The sequence below is a fragment of the Gobio gobio genome (assembly GCF_949357685.1).
Source record: "Gobio gobio genome assembly, chromosome: 16".
Taxonomy (NCBI): domain Eukaryota; kingdom Metazoa; phylum Chordata; class Actinopteri; order Cypriniformes; family Gobionidae; genus Gobio; species Gobio gobio.
This window is the reverse complement of record NC_137109.1, coordinates 47,267,594-47,289,241: the sequence shown is the minus strand read 5'-3', so window position 1 is coordinate 47,289,241 and position 21,648 is coordinate 47,267,594. Positions and strand designations below refer to the sequence as shown.

General features: G+C 36.7%; 2 protein-coding genes across 2 annotated transcripts; one reads left to right on the top strand and one right to left on the bottom strand.

The window, feature by feature from the left end:
* Positions 1–984: 984 nt before the first annotated feature.
* Positions 985–4,121, top strand: lbx2 (ladybird homeobox 2). The gene is made up of 2 exons (XM_079839116.1): positions 985–1,654; positions 3,000–4,121. Exons 1-2 carry the CDS (start codon positions 1,327–1,329, stop codon positions 3,443–3,445), a joined length of 774 nt encoding a protein of 257 aa, XP_079695242.1. The 5' UTR covers positions 985–1,326; the 3' UTR covers positions 3,446–4,121.
* A 3,168-nt stretch (positions 4,122–7,289) lies between these two features.
* pcgf1 (polycomb group ring finger 1) lies at positions 7,290–15,451 on the bottom strand. Its single transcript, XM_079838542.1, has 9 exons — positions 15,349–15,451; positions 12,962–13,067; positions 12,712–12,864; positions 12,555–12,626; positions 12,367–12,472; positions 9,960–10,002; positions 9,760–9,846; positions 7,918–7,998; positions 7,290–7,461 (listed from the first exon to the last, which is right to left on the bottom strand). Exons 1-9 carry the CDS (start codon positions 15,433–15,435, stop codon positions 7,411–7,413), a joined length of 786 nt encoding a protein of 261 aa, XP_079694668.1. The 5' UTR covers positions 15,436–15,451; the 3' UTR covers positions 7,290–7,410.
* Between the last annotated feature and the right edge of the window lie 6,197 nt (positions 15,452–21,648).

Here is a 21,648-nt window from a genome sequence, read left to right as displayed (position 1 = left end):
AGCAAGAACGCGAGTTCTTCTTACCTGCGTCTTGATAGCAGGCGCACTGCGTTTCTCCAGCGTCCCGCGAGCATCATCTGAAATCTTGTCCGACGCCGAGCGTGTCTGAGCAGCACTGCTGCATCGAGGGCTGCTTTCTCCCCTTTGCACGTGCATTTTCACAAATTCATAGAATGGGACTGCCGTGCTGACTGAAATATTATTGAGATATTTTTGGTATGAAGAAAATCACCATTTACGACAAACCAGCTACGCAGGATATATTTATTTGCTATATTTCTGCTACAATTAAAATAAATAAAATCTGCACAAAAAATTTTTTTTTCAAAGTGTCAGTGCTTTTGGCAAGATCAACACTGTTCAAACTGGCATAACATAACACAGTATACATATAGGCTATATATATATTATAAATGATGTCCACATCTCGTGCAGTTTGTTTCACGATAAAGTCAAATCATTTTTATTGGACTGAAACGATCACATGCCTTGCATTCTGATCTCGTGTGTTCTGATGACAGCGTAATTTCCTCACACCTCGTGTATGGCTGTCATAATAGCCTCCAAAACTGTAATAATCACATCCTACAATATTTCAGTAATTAGCGAGTTGTTGCCACATGGACAACTCTTGAATATCTTAAACAGGCCTATTCGTTTTTTTATGTTCATTAATGCCTCGTTGAATGTTTATTTTATTCTGTTTTGCATTATACGTCATTATTATTATTATTATTATTAATAATAAACTGAATATAAATTCGAATGCACAGAATGCTTGTGTTGAGTGTTGGTGTTAATGAGCACACACTCTCCCTTTTCAGGGAGGTATACGCGTGGAGCACGTGGTTTGCCCTAAGTGGGAGTGGGGTGCATCAACAGATGCATAAACATCCCGAGCCATCTCCCCTCTCTTTAAACTTCAGGGGGAAACTCCTCCTATTCTTGGTCCAATTCATTATTATGGTCTGGCCCTTTAAGACGGAGCAGCGGGTCAGAAAGTAGTGTAGTGTTTCTCTAATTGAACTTCACAAAAGCAATCAACAAGAACTCGTTAGCGGTCGCTTGCTGTTTTGAGCCTCCTTCAGACACGGCTACGCACGGTGAAGATCTTCATGGAGCAGCTCAGAGAACACTGGAGCCGCACATGAGGACTAAAGTTCGGGCGCCCGTGACTCCTGAAGCATGGTGCTTTTGGAGAGCCACTTCAGAGTGAGGAAGAACAACGATTCTGATTAAAGAGAGGAATAGACAAGGCTTTTGTATGCGTAAACAAGTTTGAGCGAACTAGGTGACTTCTATTCGAACTTGTTTCCTGGGACTGAGATGACCTCCAGCTCTAAAGACATGAAGGCAGGCTCCGTTTTGCAGTCCAGCGGCGAGGAGAGGCGGCGGGGTCCCTTGGACCAACTCCCGCCTCCGGCCAACTCCAACAAGCCTCTCACCCCTTTCAGCATTGAGGATATCTTAAACAAACCGTCCGTCAAGAAGTCCGTCGGTAGTCTGTGCCCTCCGCGGGTGCTGGAGAAAGTGGCCGGCTCGAGCGCGTCTCGGAACGGGATCAGCGCTCCGTCCTCGCCGTTATGCGCTCTGGAGGAGCTGGCGAGCAAAACATTTAAGGGTCTGGAAGTCAGCGTTATACAAGCCGCAGAAGGTAAAATGTTTAGTCTTTTTTTAGAGAGAGAATTATGCGGTTGCGTTAGGATAGTGTTTACGAATTAATGCACGAGTTTCAAAAGCGCAAATGGAGGAACTTTTGGAAGTGTTATTGTAGCATTAAGCTATTATATGCGCATTTTACATTTAATATGGAATGCTTTTAGCTATATATATATATATATATATATATATATATATATATATATATATATATATATATTATATATATATATATATATATATATATATATATATATATATATATATATATATATATATATATATACACATTATATTTATACTTTTAAATCTAAATGTTTTAGGTTCAGTGATTACCAACTTGTTTCTTCCCCGCATATTTTTCAGATAGCCTATTAAATTTCTCCTGATATTTTCATGAGGTAAATAACGAAAGTGATTCCTCAAATGTGAATGTCAGTATTTCAGGAATTTCAGTATTTCCCTAAAAATTAAAAGGTTCTTCGATAGTCAAGCAAAAAACCCTCTTCTATTTTCATCGAGTTGCTATATGATTCTTCTGAGATTTAATGGGTTTGTCTGATCAGTGTACTGGTTTCATGATTCTTTAAAATGCCAGTAAATTATAGTTTTATGCAGAACTAGGTTTTCCAAAACCTTTTTTATTTTTTTCCCAGAAGTGTAGCCTAATACGATAGAAAGTAACCTGCATTTAGAAGAATGTTAAATAGATGGGAATCCTTCATGTTCGGTCGAAATGACATCCGTGTTGACATTGCAGAACTGTCTTAGTGGGTCACACTAATGGTTAAGGTCATCCGTAATAAGATTGAGGCCAGTTCTGTGGCGTGATAGGCAGCTTGATTAACACATCAAATATTTCGAATTTTACTTGGCAATCAATAGTTCAGATGTTTTGGAAAGTTTCTCCCCCTTTTCAAGAACAGCTGTTATGCAGCTGGAATGAACAACTGCGGCCTATCACATAACACAACAGTGTGTACACTCTTAAAAATAACGGTTCTAATTCGAACCAAACTGGATTTGAGAAACTTTTCAGGTTTTACAAGAAAGAAAAAAAATCTACTACAGTCTGTTCCAGTGCTTTAAAGATCCCAGAAACCAAAACACTGAACCTTTAATGCAGCATTAAAAACTGTTTTAAATCTCCAGAAAACCAAACAGCAAGTCAAGAACAATATACAGACAAAAATATAGGACCATTGGGAAATGTGTCTATTTCAATGTACATGCATTACCGAATGAGCATTATAGCTTTATAATGTTTGTGTATGATTTACTAAGGGAAGTTATTGCGACCCAGTAGTCCTCACACACCTCTCCTTTCTTTCCTTTTAAAGGTCGCGAACATCTCAACTCCTTCGGCCAAAGACAGGCCTCCAAAAAACGACGGAAGTCCCGCACAGCCTTCACAAACCACCAGATCTACGAGCTGGAAAAGCGCTTTTTGTACCAGAAATACCTGTCACCGGCCGACAGAGACCAGATCGCACAGCAGCTGGGCCTGACCAACGCGCAGGTCATCACCTGGTTCCAGAACCGACGGGCCAAGCTCAAGAGAGACCTGGAGGAGATGAAGGCCGACGTGGAGTCCCTCAAGAAAATCCCGCCGCAGGCATTGCAGAAACTGGTGTCCATGGAGGACATTGAAGACCCTCACGGTGGCTCGGGGCCCATTTCTCCCAGCCTCTCCCCGAGAGCCTTCCCACAGTCCCCGTCTTCGTCCAGAGGCCAAACCACAGACGAGTTCTCGGAGGAGGACGAGGAAATCGAGGTGGACGATTAAAAGCAGGCCCTTGTTTTCAGAGAAGGGCATTTTTCACAACTTTTGCACGGACTCTGCGGATGAACTCGAAATGCAAGCAAAGGTTTCTGTCTCCCTTATTTTTAATTTATTGAAAGGACCTCTTCGTTCTGACGTGCAGAAGACATGGTTGAAGGAGTAAGATCTGAGAATTGCTTAGAGATAAATGGTACAGTATCAAGACTGCAACATGTGTATGTACATTTTAAGCTTTATTTCTCAGCTCGATTTTTTTCCGAAGGAAACGTGTGCAATTGTTTACACCGTTGAACACACATTTATGACCGCTGTAGAACCTCTATGCCAAAAGTGATTTTCAATTAAATTCTCAGCTGAATAGAATTATATATTTATAAATAATGTCAGAACATTAAAAAAAAAAAAAAGTCACCAGAAAGCGAGTTTATTCAATCTTGATTCTACATTGTAATTGTCAAGACTCATTTCCCAAAGTTTTACATTATATATCCCGGTCCCTGGCACAATTCCTACAGGCATTATTTAACAAATAATAAAAGGGAAAAAAACGAATGTCCAAAACAATGCAAGGGCAAGGTTGTGTATATATATAACAAGTTATGATGCATCTAACTCATTAAATTTATTGTAACATTCTATTTAATCCTCATTTATGTAAATAAAGGGTATATGTAATTTCACTATGTTTCCTTACCTTGAGTCCGAATTGAATTGAATGAGCTGAATTATAATAATTCTCCCATAAATTTGTGGATACCCAGAAAATCCACTTCTTTGTTTCCACGCATTTCACTCCTTTTTTCTGTAATTAAAGTCAAAGTGGTTGAAAAAAGTTTAGCACCATCTAAAAATGTAAGTTGAATATTTTAGTGGCATTTTTGTTGCAGTGTAATGAGGCAAAAGTGCCATGCATAAAATAGGCCTACTTTATTTTATGACACGCTCTCTTGAGTTAAACAGCTGAGAGAGGCAGAGCACTTTAACACATCGGTTCATTGTGTGTGTGTTAAGAGTGTTTGTGTGTGTTAAGAGTGCCTGAAGCTTAATTAGGACAATTGAACAAGGTTCCCCCCTCTCACATTGTCACGAGGACAACATAAAGCTTGCTTTCCTCCTCGCGCCATATGGTTTATGAATCTTCCCTAACACAAACTAGTCAACGTGATTGATTAGGTTAACCCGCCTTTGAGTGCGCTTTAACAGTTTCAGTCGGCCGAGCCCAAATAATACCCCACATCTGTGCCCGTGTGTTAAAAAACGCCCATGAATAGCGGATGATTTGCATGCGGTTCCTAATGAATAAATCTCAATGGGAAAGCCGGTGGAAATGGGGTGGATTGTTGCATCCGAATTTCTCTCGGTCCATTTGTGAGCAGATCAAGGCAGCAGTTTTGGGGCAGCGAGAAGATGGATGTACAATTGGCCTAATCGCTTGGAATAGTCGGGGTTGAAAAGTCAAGCAGATTTTTATGAGCGCATTGTGGAGAGACTCGTTGCCAGAGAGCCGGAGTTCTCAGAGTTGTCGAGGCGCGGCGGAACTGCGCCGACTGAACTCCGCCCGCACAATAGCCAGTCGAAATGCTTTGGGTTCCTTCTGACAATCGCGATGGCTGGAATTCGAAGGTATATGAATGTAAATGCCTCTGGAGTATTGCGATTGAAAGCCACGATTTCACAGGGTGGAAAATCTCCGAGAAAGCAAGCGCGTCCTGAAAGGTCCCTCGGATGATAGAGCAGCAGGTTTCACTTTAGAGATTTGAAATACTTTCTGCACCTATAGAGTGAAACTTTTCATTCATTTAAAAGGCGGTAAAAGTGCCTAGGCCTAATTGTTGCAGCAAAAACACTTTCATCAAATGCGTATCTATAGCACGAATGGTATTTATCGTGCAATTTATACGCAAAATATACGTTTTTACGTGCATATGATAGGCTACGTTTTGTAACAGGATATACATTATGTTCTATGTTCATTTAAAGTCTGAATCATGGCAAAGACAATATGAAAAATTAATAATAGAAATAAACCAATTAGAATAACGCTTTACACGGTGTAGGCTATTTGCTTACAATATCATTGAATGCTATTTAACATTAACATTAGTAGCCTATTGTTATTAGCCTACTATTAGGCCTATATTTTATATTCTTTAAAATATAGGCTATTTAAGATTATTAGTTATTACATAAAACAAACGGAATAAAATCAAACATTTCGCCTTTTTTTAGGCTTTTAGCGAATCACGAAAAATAGTCGAAATGACATTAGAGGCCTATATTCCGGGGACGTAGTCCATTGATATAATTAATTTCGTTTTTTAACATTTATATCTGTGTATGTAGCCTAGCCTAAATAGCATATTTCATGAAAAATAAAATAGGCCTAATTGCGAAAAAACGATAGGCGATAGGAATATTCTTTTATTGAATATTCACTATTTAAAGAGTTGTGTTTTAAAGCCTAAAATAATTCTAGATAATTTAATAGGCTACTTTACATGTATTTACATTTAATACATTACACACTCTAAAAAATGCTGGGTTAAAAACAACCCAAGTTGGGTTGAAAATGGACAAACCCAGCGATTGGGTTGTTTTAAGCAAACATTTAACGCAACCGCTGGGTTAAAACAACCCAATTGCTGGGTTTGTCCATTTTCAATCCAACTTGGGTCGTTTTTAACCCAGCATTTTTTAGAGTGCATTAATCTCCAAAATTAATCACATTGCCATTGATGAAAATGGCCTATAGCTAATAATCGTAACGTTTCCTACTGACATAGGCTACTAAAAAAATAACAAAGTAACATTACTGTTCATATTTGACCCTCTGAATTATTAAGTATGTATAATTATTTTAACTGCAAACCTGTATTATTTTATAATGGTAAAATGTAAGGCTATTTGGTCTCAAGAAACAAATACATGGAGGAAAACACAAAATATATTTTCGTTATAAAATAGCCTACAGATTGAAAAAATGCATACTGACATTGTAGACAAAGACTGATGGACACAGAGGCAACATTAAATTGGTAAACAAAAATAACAATTTGAGTCCAGGTTTATTTCCATTAATCACATCCAAAATAAAAGTTTGTGTTTACATAATATATTTGTGTGTATATCTGTATAATTATTATGTATATATAAATACAAACACATTCATGTATATATTTAAGAAATATTTGCATGTATATACGGTATATACATTTATGTAATTTATATTATATATAAATATTTTATATATAAATATAATCAATTTTTCTTAAATATATACATGCTTGTGTGTTTTTATATATAAATAATAATTATACACAGTACACACACATATATTATGTAAACAAACTTTTATTTTGGATGAGATTATTCGCGATTAATCTTTTGCCAGCCCTATTATATATATATATTTGTGTGTGTGTTATTATTTGATTCTATTTCTGTCTGACTGACAGTGAGTTTTCCTTGTTTCACGAGTCGTTTCTTATCACAACTGCAATTAGGCTACTTTCCCTGCCTGGGGTTTTCATTGCATCTTAAGAGCACTCCATGATATAATGTACTCTTGAGATGAAAAATGCCTTGAGATGATCCTAATAGAGTCATCGTGAGGTGACTGAAGGCGACTGGTGTTAGTGGTGCTCTCCTGAAGACCAACACTGCCCCCTGGCGGTGGCATCGAAAAACAGTGGCGATACAAACACAAACATTCTTCATTTCCACTTTAACAAGGCTAGACATCCCTTGTGCTCATATAACACCCCCCCCCCCCCCCCACTTGCACTGAATTTAATAAAAATCAAAGGACACTCAAACATACGATACAAAATGCACTCGATATTTTTTTACCACTTAAAATTTATTTTCAAAAATACAAAACAAAAAATAAGTATATATGTACAGAAAGCTATTAAAATAGAATATGTGAAATACAAAATATGTACACCAATTGATCTTTTCACACTATCCTATCTTGTCCGCTTGTCTTTTATAGCATAATGGAGTACCAGCGGCTGTGCCTAAGACGAGAGAAAAAGAGGAAAGCGTTAGAACGTGAATTAAAGGTTTGAAATGAAAAGAGCCAAGTATCATCTTGTTGACAGGCTAACGACTTTGACACTAAACAGAGACCGCGGGCAGAGCGTCAGCCGTCGCACTTTAAAGCATACAAGGCATGGGATTGCTTTGCTTGTGCTAAACACTTTGACGCCCCGCAAACCGCAGCAAGACACCGTATGAAGCAATATGGAGAATGGCACTTCTATTGCATTTTTCAGACCACAAGGCGACATCAGGCATATGGCTTTTCCTAGTGCTAATAAATCTTAGATTCCCCTCCGAAAATGTAAACCGGAGCACAGTAAATCGCTAGTGTGCTAGAGAAATGAAGATCCCTCCTGGAGGGAAAGCAAACGGGCTGATAGTGTGAAAGAATGCGCTATGAAATTAGCTGGAGACGCTTGAGTCTACGATACCTTTCCAAACCAGTGAGACAGCCAGAGACGCTTCATGGTCATGTGATCTGGGAGAGATTCGTTATTGAATAACATCTGGACCTGTAGCGAAACAAAGAGAGCACACGATGAAGAGAGAAGAAAAGGAGGGTGGGAAAGAAAAACAATGAGGTTTAGTTCAAAATCTCTCTCTCTCTATAGCTGGTCATCCAATTTGAACATCGATTCTTTCTATTCTGGGAGTGAATAGAAATTAATATACATTTTTATATATAATGAATCAAATGTCGTTTGTTTGTCTAATACAGTGTCTTGAAGCATCTGAGCCGCATGTCGCGTTCACTAACAACAGACCAGTCAGCTGTAAGCTCAAGGCTAGACTTCATCAACTGAACATGGGTGAATTCTTTGTTTCCTACTTCATTGTCAACAGAAAAACATTTATCATTTTAGTAGACTGAAACTATTTTATACCACCAGGTTATTGCATATTGTTAGAAACAAAATAGTAGGCCAGTTGGCTTTGAAATTACAGTCATCATTAAAAAGTCTAATTAATAAACTATACATTCATAGCATATTAATTCATAATTTATTAAAATATATATTACAGTTCACTAAGGATGAAATCATTTGATCAAGTATACAATAAAAACAAAAATATTGTGAAATATTATTGCAATTTAGAATAGCCGTTTACTATTTGAATATATTTTAAAATGTAATTTATTCTTGTGATCAAAACTGAATTTATCATCATTACTCCGGTCTTCAGTGTCACATGATCCTTCAGAAATCTTTCTGATCTGCTATCAATACAATTTTTTTTTTAATTTTAAACTTTGAAATTACAGTCTTTTCTTTAAAAGTCTAATAAACAATACATTCATAGCATATTAATTCATGATGTAGAAAAATATGACAGCTGAAGGTGATGCAAAATATTCCAAAAAATATGGCGTTCTGGTCCTAAATAAAAAAGCAACAGCTCTTTAAAGGTGCCCTGCCACACGCGTTTCATTACTTTTTTGTGCTAATGTCTGAAGTTCTACCATGGACTTTTTTTGTGGGGAAAAAATGCCTTGGTTACCTTGTTTCAAGCCATCCTAGCGGTATAGAAAGCCTGCAGGAAGACTCAGCTCATCAATATTCAACAAGCTTGACTCTGATTGGCTAACAGCTAGCCAATGAGAGCCTGGCTTTTACCCAAGGCAACAAGCAGAGGACCTTTGTTTACTATCGTCTGGAATCACTGCAGAAATGGCTTCTTCAGGTATATTGCCATATATATATATGACATTCAGCCATCCTTGTTGTATACGAAAACTGTCACTGAGCAAGACGAATTCTGTGGGCGTGTCCTCAACATGAATAGTAATGAGCTCAGGCAACACATGCCAGACTGACCAGCTTTTGTAAATGGCCGGATTTCTCCGCTTGTTTCTTTTCAGTGGCTAGAGCTGACAGAGGAGGTAGCAGCTCATTTACACATTCACGACATAACACAAAAACACATGGACCTACCTAACATCTATTTTTTTTTTAAATACATGTAAAATGGTTGTGTGGCAGGGCACCTTTAAAGGGATAGTTCACCCAAAAATGACAATTCTGTCATCACTTTTACTCGCCCTCAAAAGAAGATATTTTGAAGAATGTCAATCAAACAGTTGACGGGTTACATTGACTTCCATAGTGGGGAAAAAAAATACTATATGGAAGTTGATTTGATTACCAACATTCCTCAAAATATCTTCTTTTGTGTTCAGCAGAAGAAAGAAACTCATACAGGTTTGGAACAAAATGAGGATGAGTAACAGATGACAAAACTTGAGGAGAAAGAGAAGAGAAAGAGAGTCAGACCTGATGTTTCTCCACGTTAAGTCGATGACATAACACTTTCCTCAGATGCCGTACTTCAGCCCTGACTGAACAACGTACAAATTTCTGCTGCAGAAACACAATTGCAAATAAATAAATCTGTCATCACTTCTAATAGAGACAAACTAGCTAACCTAAAAAAGGTTTTCTTGAGAGTATTCCTTCAGTGGCTGTCGTCTTACCTGTAAAGTTAATTTATTTTTGTCCTTCCCAGAAAATGACGAGCTGTAAAAAGCAAAATGAAAGGCTGAAATTATTTGATTAAATATCCAGTAAAACCAGTAATATTATTACAATTTAAAATAGCCGTTTACTATTTGAATATATTTTAAAATGTAATTTATTCCTGTGATCAAAGCTGAATTTATCATCATTACTCCAGTCGTCAGTGTCATATGATCCTTTAGAAATCTTTCTAATATGATGATTTGCTTCTCAAGAAACATTTATGATTATCATCAATGTTGAAAACAGTTGTGCTGCTTCATATTTTTCTGGAAACCATGGTACGTTTCTTTCAGGATTCTTTGAGGAACAGAAACTTCAAAAGAACAGCATCTGTTTGATTGACTTTTGTCATGTATTTACTGTCAATTTAAAATCAATTTAATGCATTCATGAAAAATACAAATATTAATATATATATTTTTTTAAATCTTATGGGCCTGAAACTTTTGAACAGTATACTGTAAATTAATACAAATATAGGCTATATACACTGGTCAAAAGTTTGGAAATATTAAAATGTTTCATGTTTTTGAAAGAGGTCTCTTATTTGATCAAAAATACAAGAAAAAAAAAACAGTAATATTTTGAAATACTATTAACATTTAAAATAATGATTTTCTATTTGAATATACTTTAAAAGAAAATTAATTTCTGTGATCAAAGCTGAATTTTTAGCATCATTACTCCAGTTCAGTCTTCAGTCTCACATGATCCTTCAGAAATCATTCTCATATTCTCATTCTCATATGATTTGATACTCAGTTATTATCAATGTTGAAAATTGCTGTGCTGATTAATTTCTTTTTAAGATACATTTTTGAGATTAAGTTTAAAAAGAACAGCATTTATTCAAAATAGAAATCTTTTCTAACAATATAAATCTTTACTATCACTTTTTATCGATTTAACACACCCTTGCTGAGTAAAAGTATTAATAAAAATAATAATAATAAAAAAACAAAACAAACATAGGCAGAGTTTCACTTTTGAGCTTGGGGAGCACCTTGGGGTATAATTTATATTATTATAAATAATAATAATAATAATAAAGGAGTTGAATAATTAATGGATTAAAAGGGATTTAAGGGAATAAATAAATAGGAATGGTAAGTTTTAGGTTTAATTGTAGTAGGCTAATGAAGTAATTAATTTAAACTATTTGCAAATAATATTTTATTTTAAAATGTGTACAAATTGTAACTTTTTTTGCCTCGTCACATTCATTTATGAATTAGGCTATGAATCATGATCGCAATTTCTCAATTCAGAACGGTGAAATTATATAAAAAGTTGAGTAGTTTGCATCACTAGATAAAACACTTGCATCTACTTACATCTTTCCACGAACTCTCGTTGTGTTGTGACAGTACACTCTAAAAAAAAAAGGTTCTATATTGCACCAAAAATGGTTCTTGGCTCGTAATCATAGGGGAACCTTTTTAGTGCTATATAGCACCAATTTTGGTGCTTCAGTGGTTCTTCAGAGGTTCTTCAGAGGTTCTTCAGCGGTTCTTCACCGGTTCTTCACCGGTTCTTTGACTAAGGTGCTATATAGCACCTCTGAAGAACCGCTGAAGAACCACTGAAACACCAAAATTGGTGCTATATAGCACTAAAAAAAGGTTCCCCTATGATTACGAGCCTTTTTTTTTAGAGTGATGACAGTAAGACCCGCCTTCTTTAATCTGATTGGCCATTTCGATCATTTTGACATTGACGAGCGCTGTTAGACCACTGAGGTAGACCAGCCTAAAAATGTATCAGCCTAAAAATTTTACTTTTAAATTTGTTTTGCCATTCTAAAAAAAAAATCACGTTTACTCATTCTACACTAAAAGGATAAGATAAGACAAATAAAATGAGAAAATATGAATTATATTTTTATTATTTTTAATTATTCATAGCTCAGACAAAACCATTGGCTCTGGTTTGCACTCCGCCTATGAATACACACCCCAAACTTTTCAAAGGGAGTGCATATTGCTACAAAAGATTTATATTTTAAATAAATCATGTTCTTTTTTAACTCTTCATTTATCAAAGATTCTTGAAAAAACTATCACAGGTTATAAAACAATATTGAGCAGTTAACTTTCCAACATTGATAATAAATCAGCATATTAGAATGATTTCTGAAAGATTGTGTGACACTGAAGTATGATAAAGTATATTAAAATAGAAAATCATTATTTTAAATTGTAATAATAATTCACAAAATGACAGTTTTTCTGTATTTTGATCAAATAAATTCAGGCTTGATGAGCATAAGAGACTTCTTTCAAAAACAGTGAAAATAGTAATGTTTCCAAACTTTTGACCGGTACATATACATTTATAAAATAAGCTTTACTGCTGTCTTACCTTTGCCTTTCCAGACATAGAGAGACCTGCTCATCATATCTGTAAAAGTGAGCTTTGGAGTGGTCAAAGCTTGTGTAAGGTAACCCTGTGTTATCTGGAACTGAATCTACAGAAAAACACAAACACACTTAATAAAAGTCTTATTAAAACTAATTTACAGCCGTATCTACCTACAGGTCATCGCGTACCTTCTCCAGATGGCTGTATGATGCGTTCAAGACCCCGTGACTGATAGAATTCTTTAATTCGCTTGTCTTCGCCTGAGAAGATCAGATGGACACTTAACCACGACTGACCAGGAGTCGCATAAACTGACACTCAAGATCAAAAGTTCACTGTACTCACTCTCTTGTAGACCCGGGACTAGTTTGTAGACGATGTCTTGCATGACTCTGTCCAGCTTTAGATTCAGCAGGGGCTGCGTTTCGTGGATTTTGATGTTGCACATCGGACAATATTTGCTGGTCTGGAGATACTTCACAATGCAACTCTTGCAGACTGCGGAGAGAGTAAGTATTGAGTATAACAAAGTAGCTTGTGGATTTCTTCTGCATATAAGTGTGAAGTAAATCCGCTAATAATAAAGTACACTTACACGTATGGAGACATTCTGTGATGGTGGTGGCGTCGATAAAGTATCCAGCGCAGAGGTAGCACACGATGTGTTCATTTAGGTCCTTTATCTTTATTTTAACTTCTTCCTGTGGTACCAAACAGGGGAAAACAGGTCGTTTGAGATCAGTAACATTCTCAATTTACGCTTTACTTTTCAGGGAGTCAGGTGTCATTTGTAAACAAGCGAGTCTGCGACTGGCTCAATAAACCAGAGTATATGGACCATGGGTGTCGGAAGCCCAAAAAATGTGGGTGGGTCCTCTCTCAGAAAAAAATGACTGGAGTAGATGCCATTAAGTGCAAATATACCGGCTTGTTCATAACAAAATTACAGAAATCACTATATCATTGAGAGCAACAATAGTGTAGGGGTAAGATGCATGGCATCAAGTTTTGACGCAAATCGATCCGAGATTCGAATCCGCCTTTTGCCGAACTCGCTTTACTCCCCTTTCCCATCACATATCAGATCGGACAGGCAAGATATTAGAAAAGTGGAAACAAAGCGTCTAACGTGTTTAATAATAAGTGTTTATCGGTTAGGGGTAGGTTAACAGACGTGCTGAATTAGAGACGATAAAAGTGAGTGGGTCCAATGTCATTGATCGTAAAAAGTGGGTGGGTCTTGTCCCAACCACATACAATAGTTCCGACGCCCATGATATGGACTACGCGAGTACTAGTAGTTTAATATCAGTCATTGCCAGAACTGCAAGCCACTGAATTAAATAAGAACTAGACGTCGAGGAAAGAAGAAAACGACACGTCCCCGCATATGCACCTTAGGGGTCACATAACGTCCCATGGACTCTAAAGTAAAAACACATTTTCTGTCACATTTTTTACGGAAAATCACCAGGCTTTGACATTGACATTTGACTTTGGCAATGTGGTGTAATACTACAAAAGAAAAAAAAAAATCATAACCTTTATCTCCATACCAAAATTCCAGATGGCCAGACAGTGATTCATCTTTTATAAATCGTTACAATATTAATGTCTGTGACACTGTGAGCACAGAGACGCAAGTATTTAAAATGTTTCATTTTTTAAAATGTTTGATGTTTAATATGAATAAATAGCGCTCATAAACGGCTGTCGATGGCATTCTCAAGTGAAACGAGTTGAGGCTTGGACCCAGAAACGGCCTTACAAGCAGATAGACCCAATCCCGGCTATGAGTAACCCACTTCCAGCCAAAGCAACCTTGAATTTGGTTACATGTCGTTTTGCCAAAATAACTTGCGAGATGTGTGATGTTCCATCACGTAAGCAGAGTCAACAGTGATTGCAAGGTGTTTGGTTTCAATTCTTTGACATGTTCATATTCTAGTTGACTAGTCTATTCTTGGGCTAAAGACGTCTATTCAATTTTCACAGACAGCCCAACTTTTAGCCTTGACGATTGCTTGCTGGGTTGTGACATGCTAAACTTCCTCTAATTTCTATTCTGGCGTCTTTATGACCTATTATTTAATATTATTTCAAATGAAAGCAAACTAGAGATGCCAAAAAGTGATTGAAATTGTGAAAATGTAAAAAAAACACATAGGTTTATGTATTTTTACATCACGTGCCTGTTCTGATATGGAAACTGTTAATTCTAAAGAAGAAAAAAAAATGTTGTGTACAACTATTTACATGCGCGCTCCTTCATGTGGTGCGCAGAGGCGCGCTTTACTTTTCGGGGAGTCAGGTGTCACAAACAAGCGAGCCTGCGACTGGCTAAATAAACCAGAGTATATTATGGACTACGCGAGTACTAGTAGTTTAATATCAATCATTGCCAGAACTGCAAGCCACTGAATTAAACAAGAACTAGACGTCGAGGGAAGAAGAAAACGGCATGTCCTCGCATATGCACCTTAGGGGTCACATAACGTCCCATGGACTCTAAAGTAAAAACACATTTTCTGTCACTCATGTTCAACCCTGGCATGCCCTGCCGAGAATGCACGATCATAACGATGCACTTGTTCACTTGTCTGGGCCAACGCGCATCAATAATAATCATGTGGGGCATCACAGCTCAGCACGCGACGTGCACCACCAGCGTTACATTCGTTCAAAACAACCCATTTTATTCGTGTATTGAATTTTGGAGATGGGGGGAAAACCTACAAAGCAGGGAATTAGACTGGGACGGACTTGACAAGAAAACCACGGAGAACAAAAACACAACCGCTAGACACAGTGGATCGATTCTTCACAACACTCACGCCTGCGCAGACACGCAGCACGGTCTCGCGCTCCATCTCTCGGCTTTCGCGCCACACAGAACGCCCCTCTCGCGCGTGTTTATAGTGCGCGCGGGAAGCACGCGGCGAAAGACGGACAGCCTAAGCGATTTTAGCCCCTTTCACTCACCTCGTTCCTTAAAGGGTCGAGCTTGTAGACGTTCTGCAGCTGATTTCTTAGCCGCATAGCTATCGCCATCGGACCTTGTTCCGCCATCTTTGGGAATTCTGCATACTTCCGGGTAACGGGAGAGTGGGTGAGTTCGGTCGCTGAGAGAGGCGGGGGGACCGGCTGGTGTTTCCACACACACTCATTTCCATCCCACATTGATGTTATCATCGGGTGTGTGAAAACATCATTCTGAAGCAGCCCACCAGAGTATATGTAGTCTTTTATATCACATGCGTTTAACTCAATTTCTCCCTTGAGATAATACATGACAGGATCATCCCTTACGAAAAGGAACCATGGTTTTTATTATTGTAGAAGTGTAGTAAACTTTTTTTTTTTTTTTTTTTTTTTTTTTTTTAGGAATGATTACCATTTGTATAACAACAGTTCATTTTCGTAAGGGTAATACCTACAAACTATAATAAAATAATAATAATAATAATAATAATAATAATCTGTTGAACCCATATTGATCAACCATTCATGATTTATCATTTTTTTTATTTTGTCAAATCAACTTACATAATTGATGTGGTTCAGATAACATAATATGTTGAGTTTCTGCTCGCCTTCATTATATATTTGCTATATCGAGATATACATTTTTTGCTTATTTTTTTTTAGGAATGATTAGCATTTGTATAACAACAGTTAATTTTCGTACGGGTAATACCTACAAACTAAAATAATAATTAAAATTTTAAGGCTACCAGGTTACTTTTACTTTTTAAGTTAAACCAACAATGTTTCACTTTTTGACATGTCAATATCTATGGTGGTTATGATAATAGGCCTAGAATATAGAATAGAAAAGAAAACTAACTCAAAACTACCTATTGCAGAAGTGTAGTGAACTTTTTTTTGAGGAATGGTTACCATTTGTATTACAATAGTTAATTTTCGTAAGGGTAATACCTACAAACTAAAATAATAATAATAATAATATTAATAATCTGTTGAACCCATATTGATCAACCATTCATGATTTATCAATTTTTTTTTCTTTTGTCAAATCAACTTACATAATTGATGTGGTTCAGATAACATAATATGTTGAGTTTCTGTATGCCTTCATATTTACTCAATTTTCTAATTTGTTAACTTAATTTTAAGGCTACCAGGTTACTTTTACTTTTACATTAAACCAACAATGTTTTTTTACAGTGCACTTTTTGACATGTCAATATCTATGGTGGTTATGATTCTAGAATAGGCCTATAATATAGAATAGAAAAGAAAACTAACTCAAAACTACCTATTGCAGAAGTGTAGTGAACTTTTTTTTGAGGAATGATTACCATATAACAAAAGTTTATTTTCCTAAGGGGATACCTACAAACTAAAATAATAATAATAAAGATAATCTGTCGAACCCATATTGATCAACTATAAAAAATTTCATGATTTATCACATTTTTTCTTTTGTCAAATCAACTTTCAGAATTGATGTGGTTCAGATAACATAATATGTTGAGTTTCTGTACACCTTCATTGTATTTACTCAATTTTCTAATTTGTTAACTTAATTTTAAGGCTACCAGGCTACTTTTACTTTTACATTAAACCAACAATGTTTTTTTACAGTGCACTTTTTGACATGTCAATATCTATGGTGGTTATGATTCTAGAATAGGCCTATAATATAGAATAGAAAAGAATACTAACTCAAAACTACCTATTGCAGAAGTGCAGTGAACTTTTTTTTTGAGGAATGGTTACCATTTGTATAACAACAGTTAATTTTCTTAAGGGTAATATCTACAAAATAATAATAATAATAATAATCTGCATAACCCATATTGATCAACCACTCTGTAAAAAGTTTCATGATTTATCAATTTGTTTCTTAAAACTTTCATATGTTGAGTTTCTGCTCGCCTTCATTTGTAGGGATGTCACGGTACCAAAACTCCAGTAGTTAGTACCAATACCATCAACATTTTACGGTACTCGTGTTGAGGTTGAGTTGAGTTGTTTTATTTTTGAATGAACAGAAGGCAATATGTACTATTTCTTCCTTTATTTTAAAGTTAAATTATTATTTTTGTATACAGGGATTTTTTTTAGTTTTAAATGTCGCAAAAGCACTTTGTTCCATGAACTGCCTCTTTGCACTTCAATAAAAAAAAAGATTGTGGCATATTTGTTTTTGCAGTAGTTTTTGGGGGGTTATTTTTCCTGTAAAGATATTGAGATATATATCGTATATATCGAGATATTTTTTTTGTGCTCCATATCGCCCAGCCCTAGTACTCAGTACCAATTTCGGTACCACAGCTAATTTTTTTTAAATTTAACTATTATAAAAAAAAAACATGTATGTATTAAGTTTATTATGTATGATGATAATCATTATAAGTAAATAATACATAAACATTTAAAGGCTGTATGCTGTTTAAAAGTAAACATTGTTTATAAAAAAAAATCAAGTGAAAAAGAATCAACCATCTAGGCATAATTATTATTATTAGTAGAGACGTATTATTGTTACATAGAGAAATAACTAAATCTACTGTAGGCTACAATAATATATTGCCAATTTCAATTTGTATAAACCGAACTTTTATTTTGACAGATTGCCGTGAAGACCTTTGAGTGTCTGTATTCATGATATGACAGTTTTCTCAAATGAACGAGTAAATTCTCATGAAGTGATGGTTTATGCGTTTGTGTCCTCATATAGTGACCAGTGTTGGGAATAACGGCGTTATAGATAAACGGCGTTACTAACGGAATTACTTTTTTCAGTAACGAGTAATCAAACGAATTACTGTTTCTTCCGTTACAACGCCGTTAGCATTACTGAGGAAAAAAATGCGGCGTTACTATAATTTAGCTCATTGAAGCGGTTTTCATCCGAACAGGCTATCTGTCAGTCGGACCTGCAACGCGCGCGCGTGTGTGTGTGTGTGTGCGCGCGCGCTAGCCATGCGTGTTGGGGGTTGGGTTGGGTGGTACACATAACTGATGATGATTGGTGGGTGGGAGACAAGGTTGAGGTTGATAGGTTGAGTTCACACACACACACACACACACCTTTGACGCACTCGCATATGCACAGTCAGCGATGGCAGTCCAACGACTTTAAAGGTAGCTTTCGCAAACTGGAAGTATAAGCGCTACTTTTCCCTCGTTGAGATGAACGGTAAGAATGTTTATAAACATATAAACATTACATAAATGTAACGTGAAGCTTATGCCCAGGGAGAAAGAGTCTATCCACGTCGGTGGCAAGTAATTCTATTTCTAATCTAATGAAGCCTCACGTCATCACAGCCACAATATTAGTGGCTAAAAACCCAGGTGATAACGTGAGCTCTACTACCAGAGGAGTAGTAAAGAAGTACTGATACTATTTACACAATATTTACACTATAGTAGGTCTACTGATAATATTTACAATAATATATTGAATTTGATAGGTGTCTCTCACATTGTCCCACAGCAACATTACAATAGTGTACATTAATGTACAATGTTTTATAATAATAATGTATTCTATTTAGTGTCCAAATCATTCATTTAACATATTTAATATTGGGGGCATCCAAGTTATTTGACATATTTAAACATTTAAAAAAAAAAAAAGTAACACATTAGTTACTTTCCCTGGTAATTAGTTACTTTTATAATGATGTAACTCAGTTACTAACTCAGTTACTATTTGTAAGAAGTAACTAGTAACTATAACTAATTACTTTTTTAAAGTAACGTGCCCAACACTGATAGTGACACGCGGCAGAGACTACGAAGACAGCGTAGTGTGTGTGTGCGTGTGTGTGCGCGCGGAAGCGGCTGAACGCAGCTGCAGGTACCGAATATACTCGGGAGTCTGTACCAGTACTACAGAAATGCTGGTATCGTCACATTTTTATAATTTCAGTACCGACTTGTTAACTTGTGACATCCCTACTTCATTGCATTTACAAAATTTTCAAATTTGTTAACTTAAAGGTCCTGTTCTTCGTGATCCCATTTTTCAAACTTTAGTTAGTGTGTAATGTTGCTGTTAGAGCATTTATATTACCTGTAAAATTATAAAGCTCAAAGTTCAATGCCAAGCGAGATATTTTATTTAACAGAAGTTCCCTTTCAAAGGCTACAGCGAACGGCTGGTTAGGACTACATCCTGGTATTTCCTGCTTTAATGACGTCAGTAGAGCAGTTTGTCGGCTAACCTCCGCCCACAAGAACGCGCAAAAAAGGGGGTGTGGTCTTGTTGCTCCGGCGTGGAGAAGAGGAAGTGTTGCGTTCGGTTGCGTTCGTATAGTTTGTTTGTCGCCATGTCGTTGAGACGCTGTTATTTTCATCCCGGAGTCAAGTCACCTTTGTTTGGCTTTCCCAGGGACGCTGTACTTAGAGATCATTGAGCGCATGCATCCCCGTTATGGTGAGAGGCGTGACCTTTCCGGTAACGTGCGCTCTGCGTGCCCTAAGCTGCTGTCGAATCACAACACGGGAACCGCTGGCACAATCAGAACTCGTTACGTGTTTCTGAAGGAGGGACTTCATAGAACAGGGAAATCTTTAAAGCCGTTTTGAGGACAGTGAAAACAGCAGTATACAGATAAGTAAATTGTGTGAAAAATACTGTGTTTTTTTACACGCGAAACATGAACACATGTTATATTGCACACTGTAAACACAATCAAAGCTTCAAAAAAACACGAAAAACGGGACCTTTAAGATTTTAAGGCTACCAGGTTACTTTTACTTTTTAAGTTAAACCAACAATGTTTCACTTTTTGACATGTCAATATCTATGGTGGTTATGATTCTAGAATAGGCCTATAGAATAGAAAGGAATACTAACTCAAAACTACCTACAACTTCATTCATATGCCATCATTTTCTAGTATTTTTCTCTCATAAGGCTGCATATAAAACTATCCTACGCTCAGAAACATAGTAGCCCACTGTAAAAAATACTGTGCCCGTTTTACTCAATAAAATTGAGGCAACTATTCGCATCAGCTTTTTAAGTACTTTAAACAAATTTTATTTGTGTTTATCCTATTAGACTTTGCATGTTTTCAACTTGGACTCTTAAGTAATGGCAACTCAATTTGATCAATTTAGAAAATTATAGTTTTAAGTTTATCCAACATAATCTTTTAAATAGGGGTGCTCCGATTGATCGGCAACCGATCTTGATTGGTCGATAATCGCTTTGGGATGATTGATCGGCGGTCTCCAAAAAGGCAGATCTCATGAACCGATCGCATGCTGACGACACATAAACCCGCACCTGCCGTGAAAGCTAGGGCATGATATGCAGCGACACCATCTCATTCTCTTTCCAGTGAGGGTAAAATAATTATAATGCTGAAGGTGAGGTACAATTCATATTTCTATATTAAATAACTTACGCAGTCATTTGAAAACTTTCTGTGGGACGTACGTTCACAAACAGCGCGCGTGAATCACAGCGTGCGCGCTCTCTCTCTCTCTCCCTTTCAAAATGCTCAAATGGCTTCACATCAGCGCATCTGCACTAAAATCCAGCTGCACAGTTGACACAGGATTTGCCACTTTGCACAATCGAGGCAGTGTCGCATCGTCACTAAAGTTTACCATTTGCATTTATTTTAAGTCTTGCCAGTGTTCAAACCGCTCAGCATGTTCAAACCGCTCAGCACTCGCGCGCTCTCCAGACCGTGTGCGCGCGCACACACACACACACCATCTCACAAAAAGCTTGCGAGTACAAATTGCGCTGAAATGGTCAGATACACACAAATGTATGTACTAAATGACCGTCTTGGCGAGTATGCACGTAAACCCCGTCGTGACTCGCGAGTGAACGTTTGTGCAGCTGCATGTAACCGTATCCGCTCTTAAAGTGACAGCTGTCGAATAAACTGATGCTGTCTCTGAGTTTCTCTTTGTCTTGTGTTGTTTGATGAACCTTTATGACACTCACTGCTCTTGAATGACTAACTTTTGCAACCTTAAGTGTAAGGATTAATCTAATTTAATTTATTCAGGGAAGACCAATATTAATTTACATTTGATCTCTTATTAAATGTCTTTAGTATTTCTTACCTCAATACTAATGTTAGACCTACCTGAAAAATAGTTTTTAAAAAATAAAATGCACTGCATGATCAAATATTTAGGTGAGATAATTATATACATTTATTATATACATTTATTTGGGAAAGATGGCCTACAGTAGCCTTAAGTTATCTCATTTTCTAAAATAAACACTTGGTGGTTCTCCTTAATTTAGAGTTTCATTTCTACAAATGGTGCAAA